This window comes from Gavia stellata, chromosome 2 (assembly GCF_030936135.1).
Source record: "Gavia stellata isolate bGavSte3 chromosome 2, bGavSte3.hap2, whole genome shotgun sequence".
NCBI classification, from domain to species: Eukaryota; Metazoa; Chordata; class Aves; order Gaviiformes; family Gaviidae; genus Gavia; species Gavia stellata.
In genome coordinates this window covers 29,006,145-29,024,662 of record NC_082595.1, presented here as the reverse complement: position 1 = coordinate 29,024,662, position 18,518 = coordinate 29,006,145, and the positions used below count along the sequence as shown (strand labels likewise).

The window sequence follows — 18,518 nt, the reverse complement described above, 5'->3', positions numbered from 1 at the left end:
CTGGCCTTGCTACCACGCGCAGTACCTGGCCTCCTTTTCCTGAGGGAACAGCTTTGCCCTTGCTGCACTCTGACACAGAGCTACAACAGCTGAAGCTAGCAACAAGGATTTGCTGAGTTTAAACCTCAGCATCACCACCTCCAGCAGGCCACACTTCACTTTTAGCTTGCAATTTGCCCTGCACAGCCACACACAGAGCCTGCCTGCTGTGGCACCAGGCAGCAAAGCACCCCGTCACCTAGAAACCCAGCACCAGGGCATCTTTCAGCAGAGGGATCAATTCTGTCCCACATTTAATCTACTCCTTGCCCTATATTTCCACTAACATAGAAGTCTGGTATAGAAGTATATACTGGTATAGAAGTATATACTGGTATATACCATACTTCTATACCATAGAAGTATGGTATAACTGAACTATGTTTACTTGACAAAGTTAAACAAGAGTTAACAACCAGTAAAAAGTCTGTGTCAAAACAGAGGAAGCTGTAATGTTCTTTAAGCACTCTCACATATTTGTTTTGAATAAAAGTATCCTACTGGTTTCACAATACAAAAGCCCCAACAGCAGTTTTTCCTCTATCGTGTTGCATCTTAGAAGAGAAGTATCACCACTAGATATAAGAGTTAGCTAAAACCCAGAACTCAACACAAGACATTTGAGACACCACACATCACTTCCTTCTGCAGGCATGACTTCCTTTTTTATAGAAAATAAAAACCAAAAATTTTTATTGACTGTACTGTAGATACCTGTACAGAGTGTAAACTTTAATATTTCACCAGATACGTGAATAATTCTGGAGAAAGAGTTATCAAGCACCTTCATTTCAACATATTTTTGATATTTACAGTAAGACATACCTGATTAAGTATACGAATAAAATGAATTAAAAGTTATAAAAAGTTATAAAAAAAATCTCTAAAATGTTTATATGCTTTGTTATTTTACGATAAATATACAATTAAAGAGGAGGACGTCACACAGTTAAGACTCAGAATTGGCTCTGTTTAAAACTGTTACTTTTGTGTCTGAAGAGGGAGTGAGGAAAAGGGGATGTTAGCTTACTGCTCTGATCATGACATTGTGAAATGTGCTCTGGCAGAAGCCTCACAAGCCCTGTTTTGTTCTGTTGCTGCAGGTAGGCTTGTGGCTAAGCTTCCTTCCCAACACACAGTGTGGAAGTCAGACTTCACTCCCGGATTTGTACTGCTAATTTGACAAAAGAATATGCATTTTGATTTTCCCTCCCTGCTCCAAACTTATTGGTGTTGATGAAAACATGAACTTTGCTTCAATTTTCAGCACACCTTTTTGCTGTTACTGAACACTGGCACACAAATGGGGCATCACTGTCTTTTTTCTTTTAAGCACCAAGACACAGGTGACCTTCCTGGAAATCAGATTTTTAACTGCGATGGTTTCCTCACAGTCTACGAAAAGGCATGGCATAGTTTGCTAAAGAAGAAAGATTGCTAGGATAGAATTCAAAGACCACTTTCAGGCTTATAGAATCAAACATAGAAATATTATTTTAAAAGCTCTCATGAAACAGATGTGACTGTGTGTCTCTTTAAAACCAGACATCTCCAAATGAATCAACATCCATTCTTTGATGAACTATCAGCAATTGAGATCTATATCTAAAGTTTGTTTAGTGGATTTTAGGAAACTACTCAGGAATCCACCACAGACAAAAGAAAAATAAATCTCTTAAAATCCAACAAAAACTTCAGATACATCCATTAAGCAGTGCTGATTATCTATAAAGAATCTGTGCTGTGGGAAAGGATCACATGAGCTAGGGTGAGAACTATTCTCACAGCACATCGATAAAGTATTTTTGTAATACAAAAGTCAAAAGTTGAGATTCAAGTTTTGGAAGTGGAAGGACTAGTAATAGGAAGGAATGCAGTTAGGCATTGAATCTGCGGTATTACTGGGTGTTCCCACTCACATCCATTCATCCTTGGAACCCCTGGTTGCTTCTCAGCCAGAGATACGGCCCAGCCACATATATGATGGTCTAAGCATGTTACTATGCAGATAACTGCTGCATACTCTGAGGTACAACCCAGCCTCAGAATTTGAGTCGTGCCATCCTCTTTCCTCTGTTTGGTATTTGTTACTTTAATTTTGCCAAGAGACATGTTCTCCTAGCCCAGCACAGGTGCAACAAAGGCCTCCACATTTACCTTTAAAAGCAAGGAGATAATATTACAAGGAACCAGATGCAGTTGGACCCAACCTGGGCAGCTCTGTCTTGCCTAACTAATACAAAACAGTCATTGTCTGTGTGTATGTGTCTGCATACGCGCATTGTGTCTTGCTGTCAGTAGCATGGAGCACTTATCTTTAGGGCCTGATTGTGTTGATAGGAGTGAATTGTTTACAGCATATTTCAAAAAGGTGTCTGCTTCTCTAAAGCTTATTTTAATGCTCAGTTTCTTTCTATACAATCCACTCCAACTGTATTGTCAGGGCAGCGGCAAGAACGGCCTCCTGGGGTAGCCAAGCAGAGGTGAGTACAACCGCCATTATTCACTGTACAGTAGTTATGTCCTGGAAAAGAACAGAGATGTAAAATGTTAAAGAAAAACAAAAGCAAAACCACAATAAAATCCACATACATACAAAAGAAGTGCAGATTCCACGACTACACTAGAGAAACAAGCCATATCAAGATTGAGAGCGAAACAAAACTATGCTTTGGGGAGATGAGAGTCATCATATCCCTTGTGACAGCTTCTGATATTCATCTCAAAGAAAGATCAAGATATCAGGACAGAGCAGGAGAGGCAACATGAAAAAACTAGGCTTTTCCTGCAATGCCCTTCATAAATTGGCCAAGTGGTCACAGACATTATAATGAAGAGACAGTGAGTGAGGAAATACAGAAAGTGCAACACATGGGGACAAAGTCCAAAATGCTACAGGACATCATCTCTGAATATCACCCACGAAAACAAAAAAATTGGGTGGGTGGGGAGGAGCACGTTAATGTTGAAGGCTAAAATGAAAGAAAAGACAGTGCCAGAAGCAGTGGATCTGAGGGCAAAGGCATTCATCCCAGAAAAAGAAAAGCACTTGAAATAGACATATGACTAGAAAGAAGTAATACCAAGGTTCTGAATATTATAAACATAAGCATTTACTCAGAGCACACAATGTTGTTTGGTTTTACGCTGCCTACTAAAATGGAACTGGGAATTAACTAGTAACCACAACGTAACTGATTTCTTCATTATGACATTTAAATGCATTTTTAAGCTCTGAACTGAGCTTTTGACTAAATTAAATTATGGTTTTTACTATGTATATTGAATAATTTGAAGAAAAACTATCTTAGGGGTTTTTTAGGCCTAAAGTAAAAACACCTCAACTCCTATTATTACAGCCACGTTGTAATAACAAAGAAATGAACTCTTCTCCTAACTGTGATTTGCTAACAACAACATAACTGAACAGTGATATTGCTTCCCAAAGAACAAATCGTTATTTCAAGGCTATCAACTTCCTCTTTTCTAAGCTTCATAAGGGGCTTTTCAATAATGCATCTGAAAAACTTAACATTCAACAGAGCAGAAAGACCAGCCCAGTCACTCTACTACCTGCTGTTTTCTGAACATTCCCTTTTCAGAAACACTGGATCTCATTAAAGACATCTGGAAGACCATGATATTTCTGTAGCTTAAACTTAAAAGTAAGTAAATAAGGCCCTAGCCATGAATATAGCTTTCAATTTAGATGATGACAACATAGCAGCTTTTGCCAGGTCAGATCCTCATCTTGATCATACACTTGTCCTTTCATAAAGGATAGAACAGGCTCCTTCTTCTCTCCCTATTCTGGTTTCATATAGCAACCACAACAACTGCTTTTATGAAAAAAAATTTAGGTGGCTTTGAATTTCTTAGTAAACGGAAATCTAAGCACTAACCAGTTCTTCTCTTACTACCTAGATCAGTTGGCAGCCTGTCAATGGGAGCTGCCACTAAGTTCATTTAAACGTTAAGGTGTTGCACAGCTGTAAAAACTTGAGAATCATCTGGATTACCTCCTGGGCACTGAGCAAAGGCCGTAGTGATTCCATACAGACGGGAGCGCTTGTAAGGCTGGAAGTTATCCTTTTCTATTGAAATCATGCGATCCACTGCTACAACAGCATCCCTGTCGTATGCAGAAGAGAATATACAGAAGTGAGATGAAGGTGGAAGTACAGAGGAAAACAAAACAAAACCAAACCATCAAACAAACAAACAAACAAACAAAAAAGAGAAGAAATCTGAAGTTGCTTATTTTTCACCATTAGGAAGCGATGCCAGAAGCAAAATCCTCCAAGACGTCATCTTTCCTGGACAACTCAAATATGTCATAACCTTCATTCTAGGCAGCTAAGAAATTTAGCAGGGAGCCACCTTACTAATTTTGAAGGTACTTCCAACACAGGACAATGTCCCTCTACAAGAATGCATCTGTAAGTAGTTTTGACACATTCTCCATATTCTGCCCCTCTGACATTTTCTGTGGTATAGCTGACATTGCAGCTATTATGCATAATGATTATGGACAATGTTGTATTTCAGATAGAGCCTGATATCCGGAAGGAATACAGCTAGTCATAAGCAATCTTTTCTTCCTAAAAGTAAAAGGGCAGTCAACTGATAGACCTGTAACACAGTTTCCCATTTATACAAGCCTATTCTAGAACAGCATTTCCCAGTTGTTAGGTTCTAGCTTGGAAATCCTTACACACATTAATAGCTCTTCCTGCTGCAATTGATGGAGTCATTTGTGTAAGAGTTTGCAGACAGAGCTCACATAGCCATTTACGTCAAGGAAAAAGAAATGTTTAAAAATGCATGGACTGTTTTTTTTTCTGGAAATTATAGTAAACTCTAAAGCCTTGATCATATGTCAATGTCTTAGATCATTTGCAACAAAGAAAGCATCTTCAAGACATTAAATTTTTTTTTTTTCTTATTTCTGGTTGAATATTCAAATAATATAGGACATAGAAAGCCACGAGTGACTAATTTCTGCCTTCTACAACGCAGCAAGTACAGCCATAAGGGAAACATGTTAGCTCCCACTCCCTTCCCAAAAATGTTCAGTGCTAAAAGCATTTTCTTAGAGGACAAGTCACTATGCTGAAAATGAAAACTCAGTTAACTGGCAACATCAACAGGTCAACTCTAAAGATCAACTCTGCCCTGCCTCAGCTATTGCCAAGAAAGTAAAAAAAAAAAGAGGAATGTGTGAGAGGTCAGACATGAGAAATGCAGTATATACTTCAGTTTCTACCAGAGAGAAGAACAGACTGAAGCAGTCCATAATTTCTTTAGCAGGTAACATACCTTCTCCAGTCTGTATAGTATAAATTCTTCCCATAGCTTGTAACGCTAAAAGGATACTGAATTCCTTCAACAATCTTTCGTCGACCAAGCTGATTAGGGTTCATGCATTCCAGTCTCTTGGTACCTGGGTGTAGTGAAACAATTAAGCCTTTGAACCAGAGCAAGAGAGCTCTCACGAGGGATGAAGGACAAGCATAAGCAGGCAAGTATGAACAGAGTAAAACTTCCTGCAAGTCTTTCAGTGTGCTGCTTAGCCAAATCCCTCCCTGTGCCACATCTCTGCATGTGCCAAAGATTGGATGGAGAAGTACTTTCATGCTAATGCTAATCAGCACACCACCTAACTTACAGGAACACAGATGTCTAGTGCATCTAGATGGCCATTACTCACAAGCTGAGATTTCTGCTACAGATACTAGCACCCTCAGGCTGGTGTGGAAGCTGACAGAAGGTGTCCTCCATTCTGGAGGGATACTTCAATCACTAACCAGTCCCACCTTCTCTGGAAGGCATTTTTGCAAAGTTAGTTCGGTGAGCATGTTCCCAAAATGCTTGCTGGGTTGGGCCACGAAGGCAAGACTGCAGGAAGAACATCTAACTTGTAGATGCAAATAGGGTGTAAAATGGTCTAGCTGTAAAGCTACTACACAAGTTGGGAACACTGCTAGTGAATGTAAACACCTGTAGGTTTCTCTTAAGTAGTGGGTTTCAAAATTAGGGAAAAAGGAAAAGAGACAAATGCGAGAACAAGAGAGGAAGAGAGAAAAAGAAAAGAAAGATAGCACAAGGAGATATATTTGAAGGTTGCAGAAAGTGTCTTACAGTGAAAAAGAGAGCTTGATCTTTTTAGTTTATCAAAAACTTGAAAGGTGACTTGAAGTGTAAAAGCACCTCCACTGGAGGAGATCTCTGGCAGAGTCTACAGGGAGAAAGACAGCAAGATGCAAAAAAAAAAAAACAAAACCAATTTCAAATGAGAATTAAAAGAACACTTTTTTTTTTTTTACTGGTAAGACACTATCACAAAACTAACAATGGGTCGGTGGCAGAACCCTCATCTCTTGATCTTTAAGTCCAGTGTGAATTGCTTTTTCAAGACTTGCTTCAGTCAAATATAAGCCAGACTTTGCCTAAGGTTACAGGTCTTATAACAATAGCACCAGGATGATATTCTGTAGGGCCAGAAGAACAATAGCACCAGGATGACATTCCGTAGGGCCAGATTAGACGAATCAGTGTTTTTTCCTGATCTTAAACTCACAGTTTCTTCTACAAAGGCCTAAGCACTACCTAAAGAGATAGCCACATGCAAGACACACAGATATAAACCTGTTGCATTCCTAGAAAGTTTTGTGATCAGAATTGAAGTCTTTCAGCTTGCACACATTCTCATTTGAATGCTACAGTGGTAGTAACAATGAATAAATTGAGAAATTATTAAAGCCAAAAAGAAAGGCATGAAGTCTAAGATGCAGCCTAAAGAGCTATAAACATTAATTGGCTGTGCATAATTTCAGGATTGGGCATACTTACTCTACTACTATTATGAAGAAAGATTTTAGCACCTCTTTACCTGCATCTACCCAACACAGCATTGAGGAATAAGGATCAAATGTCAGCCCGTTTGGTAACCCAAGATCATCTTTAACAAGAATTCTTCTGTTTGTGCCATCCATGTATGAGGTTTCAATTTTAGGAGCTTCTCTGTTCCAGTCAGTCCAGTACAAGTTTCTTAAGAGGAAGAAAAAGGCAAGAATTAGGACAGTGACTGATCTCAAAAGATTGTTATAATTAAAGAACATGCTAAGGACACAAAAGTAACATGCACACACCCTGAATCATTCGAATAAATAAGAAGGACCACATTGCACTTCACTATAGAAGTAACTGTGGTGGTGCACTCCTTCCCCCCCTCCCCCTCCTGGGCCGCTGTATGATCTCAGGAATTCCAACTAAGCCTTGGCCTTTGTGTAATGAGTTGGGCAGTTAAGCGTCCCTTGACTGTACCAGGAACTCTTGCATGGCTAAGGTGGGAAACAGCACTGACCATACCCAGCACTCCTGTTACCTGGCTGAGGCGGGTAATGAGAGTGAGAATAATGGAATAAACCATTATCCCCGACAGTCCTGGATCATCATAGCCCAAGTAGAACGACACCATTGTTATTGAAATTCCATCATTTTGATAATGACTAAAGCTAATCATCTTGTGAACCTATAAACAGCGGTCCCAAGTGAGGCCCTTTGAGCTCTCCTGGACCACAGTGGGCTGTGACCAGCACCTCCCTCTGAGTGGGACACCTCTCCGAGTTCTCAAACTCTCCATTTTGCGAAATTCGGATGACCGCCGCCAAAAGCTGGTGATTGGACCTGGGCTGAAACCCTCTCCTCCTTGAGGCTCAACCCTCGCCCACTGAGAAATGTTGAGACATTTGAAGTGAATATTTCACAGAGCTCAAGGGGAATTTTTAACAGGTACCTTTGTACATATAGATATATCTTTTTGTCTGTGTGCGTGCGTGTGTGAATCACTTTGAGTACTCAATAGCAAGTAAAGTACTATCATTTCAAATCTGTAATCAAGCCACTGTTGTGATTGTCGTAAATTCTATTAACTCACTTTGCAAATCTTAAACTAATCAATGATTAAGTGTTGCTAAAATCTTTTGATCCACCTTAAATTGTAAATGAACCAGATTGCTGTTAAATACATATAATCCTTTAGTTATAGACCATTGACCAAGTCTGAAAGTAGGGCTGGAGCTAGCTGCACCTAAACGCCTCTCTGAGAAGTTTAGAAAGCAAAAGGGTCTGCTCTGAACCTCGTGACTCAACGGGAGGGTCTTCCCTACTCTTTGTATTTCTTTCACTAGACATAAACCATTGTCCAAGTTTGGGACTAGAAGTGGACCTAGCTGGTCTTCTCTGAAGCTCATGGCTCAACAGGAGGATTTCTTTGTTCCTTGTACCCTCTCCTTTCCTTTAGACATGAACCATTGACCACACCTAAGACTAAGTCTGGATTCAGCTGCACCTAAACTCCTCTTTGAGAAGTTTAGAAAGCAAGGGACTCCATTCTGAACCTCGTGACTCAACGGGAGGGTCCTCTTTAACCTTTTTGTTTCTCTGGTCTCTCTGTATAAATCATTCTGATTCAATTCTAATTCGATTTTCCTTTGTATGTTTTAGTAAGTAATAGAGTGGACCTTGCCATCAAATTCCGTTAAGTCGCATTTTTATGAACTGTGATTATTAAAATCGCTTTTGCCAATACCCTTGACAGTGATTCTTGAAGCAGCCTAAACCACTCATTTGCAACAGTAACAAAAGCATAGTAAAGTTGTAGCAAATGTTATACTTCCATTAAAAACAAAAAGAGCAAGCACACACAACAGAAGAAATGCTTTTTCTACATTGTTTAGGTTATGTGCAAGATGCCAGGCAAAATGACCTCTATTTCAACAGTTCTGAGGACCATTCAAAATGTATGTCTACAGTTCTCCTCCTCACCTCCCATCATGTCTGCTCAGGCTAAGCAGCAGGAGCATTCGGCATACATTTGTAGGATTCATTCAAAACTACATTTTTCTTTTCAGTGCACCAAGTAAGCAACATAAAATGGAATCAGAGTAGTTTATGGTCAGGAGTTAAAACCCCAGAGATGGCCATTAACTCACTGATGTTGTGTTATTAATGGCCATTTGTTAGTGGTGTTTTTTTTCCTCAGATGCACTTTCTGTGGCTGAGTACTTGCATGTCCCCTCAATGCAAGCACCTTTATTGTTTACTCCTTAACACACACAAAATCTACTAGGAGACAGAAGTCCATGCCGCTTGACCTGAACCTAGAGCCCTACTCCGCCAGTGGGGTCTGCATGGAACAGAGGTCTCTTCTCAGTCTGATTACACTTGTGTTTCTCCCCTTCTCTCACACTACGAAGTGCATTCTTTTTTCCTTATTATGCTGTCACTTGATATACATCCACAGATGTTTTCACCCCACTGTTATGTGACTATTACATAAAAGTTTATTATGTTAAAGGCATGAGAGAAGTCAATACCATTACTTTTTCATTTAATTTTGTATCACTCAAATTTTCATGGATCACATGCATTCTTTTCTCACTGCAAACCTTGTTTGCAAATATCTGGAATGAGGATGCATCTTCCAAGAAACTCTCCCTGAGCAATATAGTACTTCTCTTCATAAACGAATTCTCACCTAAGAGCATTCCAAATGCCTATTATATCAATTAAGCAAACATTTAGCAGAGATTCCCAGCAACTCAAGACTGAAAAGAAAGCCTCTTTGCTTCTGTGCTTCTGAGTATTTTGACTGAAATGGCTCTTCTCAGCAGTGGCCACGCTACAGAAAGTTGTGCCAGGACAACAGCAGGCAAGTTCAGACATTAATGAACAGACAGGCAGTACTACCATGGACTCTGTAGTGGTTTTAATTTTCCCTGTATTTCTTCCAATATTCAGAGAGGAAAAAATATCAACAGATCAAAGACTACATAAAAGTATGTATATACTTCCATTTTTGCAGGCTGGAGCCATAATGTGACAACATTTACACTTTCCTGCTGACACTCCGCTTGGCTATGTCTGTGACTGCAGCTTACAGGCTCAATTTTTAAAGTATGTAATTATCTGCATCTTCAAATAGAAGACTAATAGGACCTTTTCAGGCAACTGGATGAGAGAAGTGAAAATGACGACAGAAGAGACACCACGGGAGTTTTCAAAGAAGGAACACTGTACAGGAAGAAGGGCGGTCATGATGGAAATGAAAATACAAGATTGCTTAATCTAGTATTTTAAACCAATAATCTTGAAAAAAAAAAAAATTTAGGTAAGGGCAACACTTGCCATCCTGCAAACAATGTACTGAAAGTAAGGTACAAATAAGTATTTGACAAACCTCTCAACAAAACATCACAGTATTACCTAGAAGTTTTATTTCCGGTGTACCACTCAGACACAGGACACAAATAGATTGTTGCATTTCTTTTTGCTAGTTGTTTTACAAAAAGTTAGTCCTATTATTGTCTATAGGCAGCCTAAAAACATGGACTCAGTATATGCTCATGTTAAATAAATAAATAAATAAAATCAAGCTTTGCACATATCTCTTGACAACATATCCATACCCTCTCATAGGATCCACAACAATTGCTCTGGGATTCACCAGGCCAGTGTCAAAAAGGATGCGACGCTGGCGCCCATCCAGCCTAGCCACTTCTATTCTATCCAGTTGAGAGTCAGTCCAGAAGATGTTGCGACCTAGATGATCTACAGCTATCCCTTCAGGGCTTCCCAAGTCTGCAGGATAACAGAGAAAAACATGCCGAGGCATTATATTTATTCCCAATGCACAATGTCAGTCTCATAAGCATAACTCTTAACTGAGATAAGTTTTCTTCAGTTTTCTGGCTGTGGTCCAACAAAAGCTACTTCATTGCAGTTGGAAAAGGAACGCGCATTTTGCTTTATGAAGTTTAAATACACAGAATTTTCATAAATGTATAGAATGACAAATTCTATGAGGAACCAACTCATCATGCATGTAAGCTTTCCTTGGGGAGGTGGACACAGAAAAAGAGTTGATAGCAGAGAAATAAGCAGTAGAGGTTACTGGAATCTTATTCTACCCTCCTTAGCAGGCCAGGATCTAGAATGGATTTTGTAATCCTTAATATTTCCCCTTCTTGGTACTGGCATATGTGGCACCCCTCTGAAAACCGGACTTATGCTAAGTTTAACCAATGCATTACTTAAAGATAATCAAGCTCCAAAGCACTAGAGATAATGATATTAGCTAACTGAATTTAGATCCAGTTCTTTGTTTTTGCAGAGCAATCCTTTTTGGAACATGTTTTAGTACTGTATGTACACAGTTGTTCTTGGACAGTTAGTTGTTCCAAAAGCAACAGGAAATAGCAGATAATGACCTTACTGCTTTAGCATTAGTAATTTCTAACTCAGATGAAGGATGCAGAATAAATATATAGCACTCCAAGGTTTAATTCAGCCAACTATGAAAAACTGCTCTATACTTTTCAAGGCTCATACATCCATTGAAAAAGAGCAGGCAGGCTGTGTGGGATGTAATGAAGCCAAAGATGGGTACAAATCAATTTTAGTCCAACTTCAGTTCCAAAAGAAACAGAAAGAATTGTATGTGGTCACTCCCAAAAAGAGATGAAATGACCCTTCATATCAACCAGCTGCCGAAAAAAAATACCCTTCAAATGCAGACCCACACATTATGTGAATGTCCAAGAATGATGGAATGTGGCCCATTAAGCCTTCTATTAATTCTCAAGTTTATTTACTGACAGCCATTAAACAAACAATATGTGACACAAACAACCTTTCTGGAGAAAAGGCATTTGGTCCAGAACACTGGATAGAGCTGTCTAAAATTTGCTACTGTGAATTTGCTATGAATAATAGTTGCACAATAGCCTAAACAGCCTCTGCTCTCTCACATGAGTGGATTACACTTACCGCACTTAACCTGGACCCATGACATTTTAGATGTATGTTCGTTTCTGAAGAGGAGAAAAGAACAAATAAGATGTATCTCACTCCTTCTGACTCACAGCTCATACACAGGGGGGCGTCAAGAAAGTAAATGTGAATCAGTTATCGCCTCACTCCTCCCAACGGCACTTGGGCATACTTTAATTTATTTACACTAATTTCACATTACTAGTTGTGTTTCTCCAAGTGGCTCTGTGGAGCTAAACCTGTCATCTGCAAGAAACCGCCTCACATATACTTCAGACCCTCAAATGTTCCTACTTCTTTTCTTGCTAACAGCAGAGGCTGCTGAGAGTGGCCTCATTTTGAGGTGATGGTGGCAACAATCCCCAGTCTCTGGAATCAGAAGGTCACTGACTAAATGGTGGTGGAGGAGCTCCCAGCCTCTTTTAGGAAAGAAAAGAAGGTAGCAGGCAAAATACCTGCTGCCACTGATTCCCAGGAACCCCTGTTCCCTGACCAGTTTCCTTGCTTCAGCTATATGCCAGGAGATTTAAAGAAGTCTAAAGTAAATCTCTTGTCTGGTTGACAATGAGCCAGAAAAAACTATCCCCCATGGAGGGGTAAGGGAATACGTAGGCTTCATGTATCACCAGTCTTCCCAGCGGCACAAATGCATTCCTGCTATATTGTCATCAGGCCTGATACAGTCACAGGCTCTGTCCCTGGGGACAGGCTTGTACAAACATGTATGGCTGATATGACTTAAGTACCCACAACAAAGAGGAAAGCTCTCCTTCCCGACCTGCCTCCACAGCTGCAAAGCTCAGAAAGCCTCCACAGGCTATACAGCTGCAGGGATAGATGAGAACTGGACGGGGCTCCACAATAAAACATGTTTCTGCAAACCAACCCAACTTGGATGACAAGAGCTTTAACAAACAAAAAAAAAAAGTGCATTCCACAAAAATACATGTGAACTGAAAAAAGCAGCTGCAGCTCAAAGGAGGAAAAAGGCAAAGATCAAAACAAAACAAAGTATTCTCATGAGTCTTCTGAGAGGGAGACATTTTCCTATTTCCTGAAATTTTAAAGTTTCAGTTTTGGCCAGCACAGAAGACATCCATTTAAATACTGACTATTCAACCTTATTTTGTTCTGACTCCTTATTGAAAAGCCAGTTAACATACAGAAAGTAAAGTGCAACATTGCTCAACATCTATTCAGGAATGGCATTCACTTCCTATGCAAACAACAGGACAACAGAAATCATGAGATGTCTTTATACATGCAACTTCTTTTGTAGCAGACAAAAACCATGAGGTTTCCATGTGGCATTGAATCATCTTGAATTACCTAAAATAATCAAATTTAGTTGAAAGCCTTCACAAATATTTCTAAAATATTTTATACACTGCAAGATTTTTAATGCATGCACACACGCTCTCAGACAGACTAATTCGTATCCATCTAAAATTTTTAGCAATAATAATTTCCCTCACTTTTTGAAGTGCAAAATCTAAGAAAACTCTTTAATAGTCAAAATTGGAAATCCTTTCCCCATAGAATTTGTAGTTGTATAGGCACATGCTTGCACCACAGGTTAGAGTCCCTTTTAGATTAAATGCATTGGAACGAAAAAGAAGTCTTACAAATATCTCAGCCATCAAGTTGTACAGAAAAATCAAGCTCCATAGTTGCTGTAGTGGTTAGGGATGGCCTTAAGCTCTCCCTTTTCCCTTCCCAGGACAACGGTAGGATCCAAGCTGCTCCCATCTCTCCACTGCTCTTAAGAGCCTGAATGGGCTCCCAGCAAACTGGCTATTCTGAAGAACAAACTCCAGGTAGAGATACTTAACACATCCAAAGAAAACTAAAGCAAATTCATAGTAGGGTTTTAAAACTGCTTGATTGTTTTGCTACAACAATTTCCGAAATTTTTGTGACAAGAGCTGCAAAGGATCCAAAGCAAGGGCAACTTCCTCCAGTATCTTGACTTCACAGGTGTTCTAGGATCCTGGGAAACTTAGTATTCAAAAAGTGCCTCCAGTTACTTTTGTTGTTTTTTAATGCCCCCCCCCCCTTCACTTTGTTCTCCAAACCTGTCCTTCCCCTTAATCCTTTCCATTTAAAAAAGGTTTTCATACTTAAGATGCATGGACTTACACTTACCCTTCTAATGAAAATAAACATGGACTGCAGTAAGCAGCAGAGGCTTGGGGGAAAGAGTATAAGAACAGGGCATAAACTGTAAAAGCACTAACCCCACAATACCATCTAGTCCAATTCTCGAATCCTTGAGCAACTCCAAGGGCAAGAACCGAACAAGGTGGCTTTACTCACTTTTATTTTACAACTTGGGTGAAAGTCACAGCTGAAACAGTTTCTAACCATCTCTCAGCTGTTTGATCCCCAAGGCCAGGAACAGAGAGCAGGGGTTCTCCTCTTCAACCTCCCTGCTCACCAGTCCTTCCTCAGCAGACAGCTGAGAGGCAGAGAACAGGACAGAAAAGCACTATACATAACCAAATCTCAGCTAGCCAGCGGATTACCTACCTTGCTTGCCAAAACAAAAATCAAAGAGTGACATACAAAGATGATATTTCGTGTGGACACATAAATGCAACTCCTTAGTCAGCTTGAGTTGTGATTGTGTTCAATACCCATCATCCCCTTTTCAGATCATAAATACATTGAACAACTATGGGTCTGCCCCAGCACATGACGTAGGTTTTAATGGTAACCTTTCTTCGTCACATATTTACATCTTGTAGCCATTGCATCATTGTAAGCGTGAATAATATCTATCTACAGTAGTCTGAGCTTAGCCTACTTATGTGTTCCACTCCTCATGGCCAGAGACACAGGACCTCTTCAGGAAGGATGCTGGACCACCCTTTCTGATCAGTATGGTTGACAAGACATGACTATAAAAGAGGTGGGCTACCCAAAGGCTACCAGGCTGGGCATAACACAGCACAGACAATCCTCAACACAGGAAAGCGAGGTCTTGAGTGCACTTTAAAATTTTGGGATTTCATGACCTGGGCATTTGCCCTGAGAGTACTAGCTGTGCTACCCCACTATAATGGCAGCCCTAAGGTTGCCACCACAGGTAGAGAGCAGTAAAGGCCTCAAGCCTACCTCAAGATTCCTCCCCAGAAGTGTCAAAGCATCCAACGGAGGGTTTGGGGTTTTTTTGCTTTGTTAAGAACAGCAAGAATATAAGCACAGGACAGGATTGTATTTGGGTACAGAAACCCTCTGAACATTTGTGTGAGGAGCTGAGACACTGTCCAAAGCTCAGATTGTGAGGCTCTGAACCCTGCACCCATTAGTGCCTTGAGATACACTTTAAAACCACCACAGCAGCTTGATTCATCTTTTAAATCCCTCAGCCTTCATTTAAAATGTCCCCAGTGATGTTCACAAGACACTCAATGGTTAGATAGATACAGTATCCTGCAACTGCAAGGACAGAAATATCTCACTGACATGCTGCTTATTTAGAAGAGAACCGACTTCTTGCCTATCTCAGAGAAATATCTCACTGACATGCTGCTTATTTAGAAGAGAACCAACTTCTTGCCTATCTCAGCAGTGGAAAGGCAGTGAAGGGCTATTGCATAGGGAACAGATCTTTTTTCATTTTATGTTATCCAGACTTTTTGGTTATTGTTTATCCAAATAACACCAACGTGTAATGCTACAGCTCAGGCAACACCTGGGAAGTATGTATTACTAAATTCAAGTCTCTAATGCCATTCCTAGGGAGTAGCAAGAGGAAGAATTTTGGGCTCTTACCTGTTTTGATGATGGTTGTTGGCTCCCCACCATGCAGGCTAGCTCTGCTGATCGAAGGGCCGCTGATGTCTGTCCAATAAACCATCTTGTCTGTGCAATCGTAAGCAACTCCAATAACAACTTTGTCCTGTTGGTCAACAAGCAAATTACATCAGCTTATGCTAAACAACAATTATTTGCCAGCAGCACTAGCTTATGGATCCAAGTCTCAAGCCTGAAAAAAAATTCTTGAGGGAAGGTGGGAGATGGGGAGGATAGGCAGAGAAAATGATAGGGTGGCAGTCATTGCAGAGTAGCTTAGAAAAATACTTTCAATCATAAGTCCCTTTTAACCAGCAGACACCATTTACAATTATCTTATTTCAAAGAAGCATTGTAGATATTAGTACTGAACAGTTGGTCTCACTTCTACAACTTCACCTGAATATCCATTTAAAGAAAGTACATGTTGTTATTTTACTGTGTTATTCCTCAACTGCTTTTTTCTCTCTCCTTCTTTCCCTTCAAGGAGGAATAATGACTTCTATCAAATCTGACTCATGTTCTGTATATTCATCAACCCATGCATGATAGCTGCATTTCAGCAGTGCTACCTACGTAGCATCATTTGACTCAAAAAAGTTCTAGCAAAGTAAGTTTGTAAAATAAAAAAATAGCTTAAACAAATACTCCATAAATCATTCTGCTGGAAAGAATATGCTCAGGAACAAGGAACATATATATATGCAATTTCCCAGGCAGGAGAAGGCAGCACTACAGTTTGAGTTTAGAGTTGAAACTCCTTCCTCCAGGCAAATGAAAGAGACTTTCAGGGTAAAACAATAATTTCACATGGATTCCCAGGTCTATCATCTTCGCTGCTTTTGTAACTTGCAGCTTCTTAGAAAGATGGTCCAAACCCATGCATTAAAACAGATGCACTTATTCATCAGCATACATTAATACTGTAGGTTACAAAACAATCTGAACACCTCTACACTGCTAAACATTGTCACTTCACAAATACACAACCCTGAGACGACAAGCAGAGACAACACTGTTAGCAGAGACTGAAAGTTTCATTTTAATTGAAAGTTTTAACGAAGAGTTGCATCTTATCTTTTAGAAGTATCTTCAGGAAAGAGCTTCCAATTATTTAATTTAAGCTAGATCAAGGAAATAATGAGACTAACTGACAAGGATTCAGAATCATGTCTCTTTATCAGCCTAACTACCTTATTTTGCACACAGTATTTTACTTCATCTTTACGTTATTGCAGCAGCACTTTAGACAAGAGAGAAAAGCTTGATTTTTGCCCTTACTTCACAGCACAGTTTGTGGTACTACTTACTGAACGGAATCTGTGTAATTTAGTCAGTATTTGGTCTCCTAAATGTTCACAGTAATGTAAAAAAGGAGGCCAGCATGCTACCTGGTATTGCTATCTATTATAAATACAGTAACACTGGAATGAAAACAAATCCCAGGCTTCGGGCACAACAAACGAATGCAATGAAACTGGAAGTGAGAAGAGTTGGTATGTGTCACAGGTGATGGAAAAGATAGGTTCTCAGCATCAGGGATTAATTTTCAAGGAAAAAAGATTCTCAAGACAGTAGTAAGAAGTATGGGAAAAAGATTTACCACCCACTGAGCCTGCACATGGAGAAGAAGAAAAAAAAAAAAAAATCTATATCTATATCTGTAGCCAAGAAGTGCAGAGAATTGACTGAAAACAAGAAGAGATTAAGACTTTGGAAAATACTTTTGGGAGAGTAAGAGAGAAAAAAAAAAAGGACCTCTCCACATACTGCTTTTGTAGGTCTCCTAGACTTTTACACCAGAGTCAGAAAGCCAATGGAAGTGTGAGTGTAGGAGTGTTTATATGATGAGCTGTTGGAGCACGTGAGATCACAAATACTAGACTTTTGTCTTATGAGCTATTCTTTAAAGGCAAATCACTTTTTCTATAGCTCAGTTTTAGGCTTTGTGACTAGTCAGGTCAGGAATTTTCAGTAACAAAGTGATGGGATACTGAAATTTTAATCAAGAGTGAAAATTGAGTTTGGAACTTAAATTATCAAAGGACATAGAAAAACACTCTCACTTTCATCTTTGTCGCAAGTCGTCTAAAACACATGGACTTAGTATAGTAGGTTACTTACGGGAACATGCAAGAGTGCTTTTGCACCATTTTTCTTCATATTGTTTCCCTCTAGTGGAACATGTTCAATTTTACCACTTTGGGCAAAGAGCAAGTGTGTTCCTGGTGGCAGAGGTACTGTATCTGGTCGAACAGAGGGCCCAATAACAACAGGAGGAGCAGCTGTGCTCAAACCTTGTTAATAAAGAAGGAAACAGATGGGGAAAAAATTAGCTTGTACAGCATAACAAGGCTCCTTGTTATTTGCAGAGACAATATTACGGTCAGACTTAGAAGGAAAAAGCCCTATAAGCAGACACTAATAACTATAATCAGATGCAAAAAGCTTCTGAATTTTTCCCCTTGGCTGCCAGAGAAGGAGCAATTGACACAATAGGTCTTTTCATTTTCAGCTCTGTAATTGCCCTTTCTGTAAAATGTTTAGAAAAGACTATCTTATTTTGCAGCTGAAGTGAGGAAGATGTAGGAAGGAGCATCCTTCATTTCCTGAGGCAAGTTCATTACCCCACATTCAGATTTGCCACCACTCCCAGAGTGCAGCAACTATAGGGGCCCCTCACAGTTTCAAGGCAGGGAAGAAGTTGGAAAACCCATTTTCTTATTCAGAGGCTCACCACAGTTGTCTAGATGCCCTGGCTGAAGGAAAAGTGTATGCTGGAGTTAGCAAAGGGCTGCAGCACGAGGTATATTGTTACTGGGACAGCAAAGATCTGCATTGCTCCA

General features: G+C 39.8%; 1 protein-coding gene across 1 annotated transcript in view; it reads right to left on the bottom strand.

Moving 5' to 3' along the window:
* Positions 1-683: 683 nt before the first annotated feature.
* NID1 (nidogen 1) overlaps positions 684-18,518 on the bottom strand; it is a 49,808-nt gene continuing 31,973 nt past the window's right edge. Inside the window, exons 14-20 of the mRNA XM_009811168.2 lie at positions 17,797-17,969; positions 15,652-15,778; positions 10,512-10,683; positions 6,932-7,089; positions 5,359-5,482; positions 4,059-4,171; positions 684-2,563 (exon numbers count right to left, since the gene is read on the bottom strand). Coding sequence (XP_009809470.2) covers positions 2,442-2,563; positions 4,059-4,171; positions 5,359-5,482; positions 6,932-7,089; positions 10,512-10,683; positions 15,652-15,778; positions 17,797-17,969 — 989 coding nt within the window. The 3' untranslated portion in view covers positions 684-2,441. The remainder of the gene's footprint in view (positions 2,564-4,058; positions 4,172-5,358; positions 5,483-6,931; positions 7,090-10,511; positions 10,684-15,651; positions 15,779-17,796; positions 17,970-18,518) is intronic.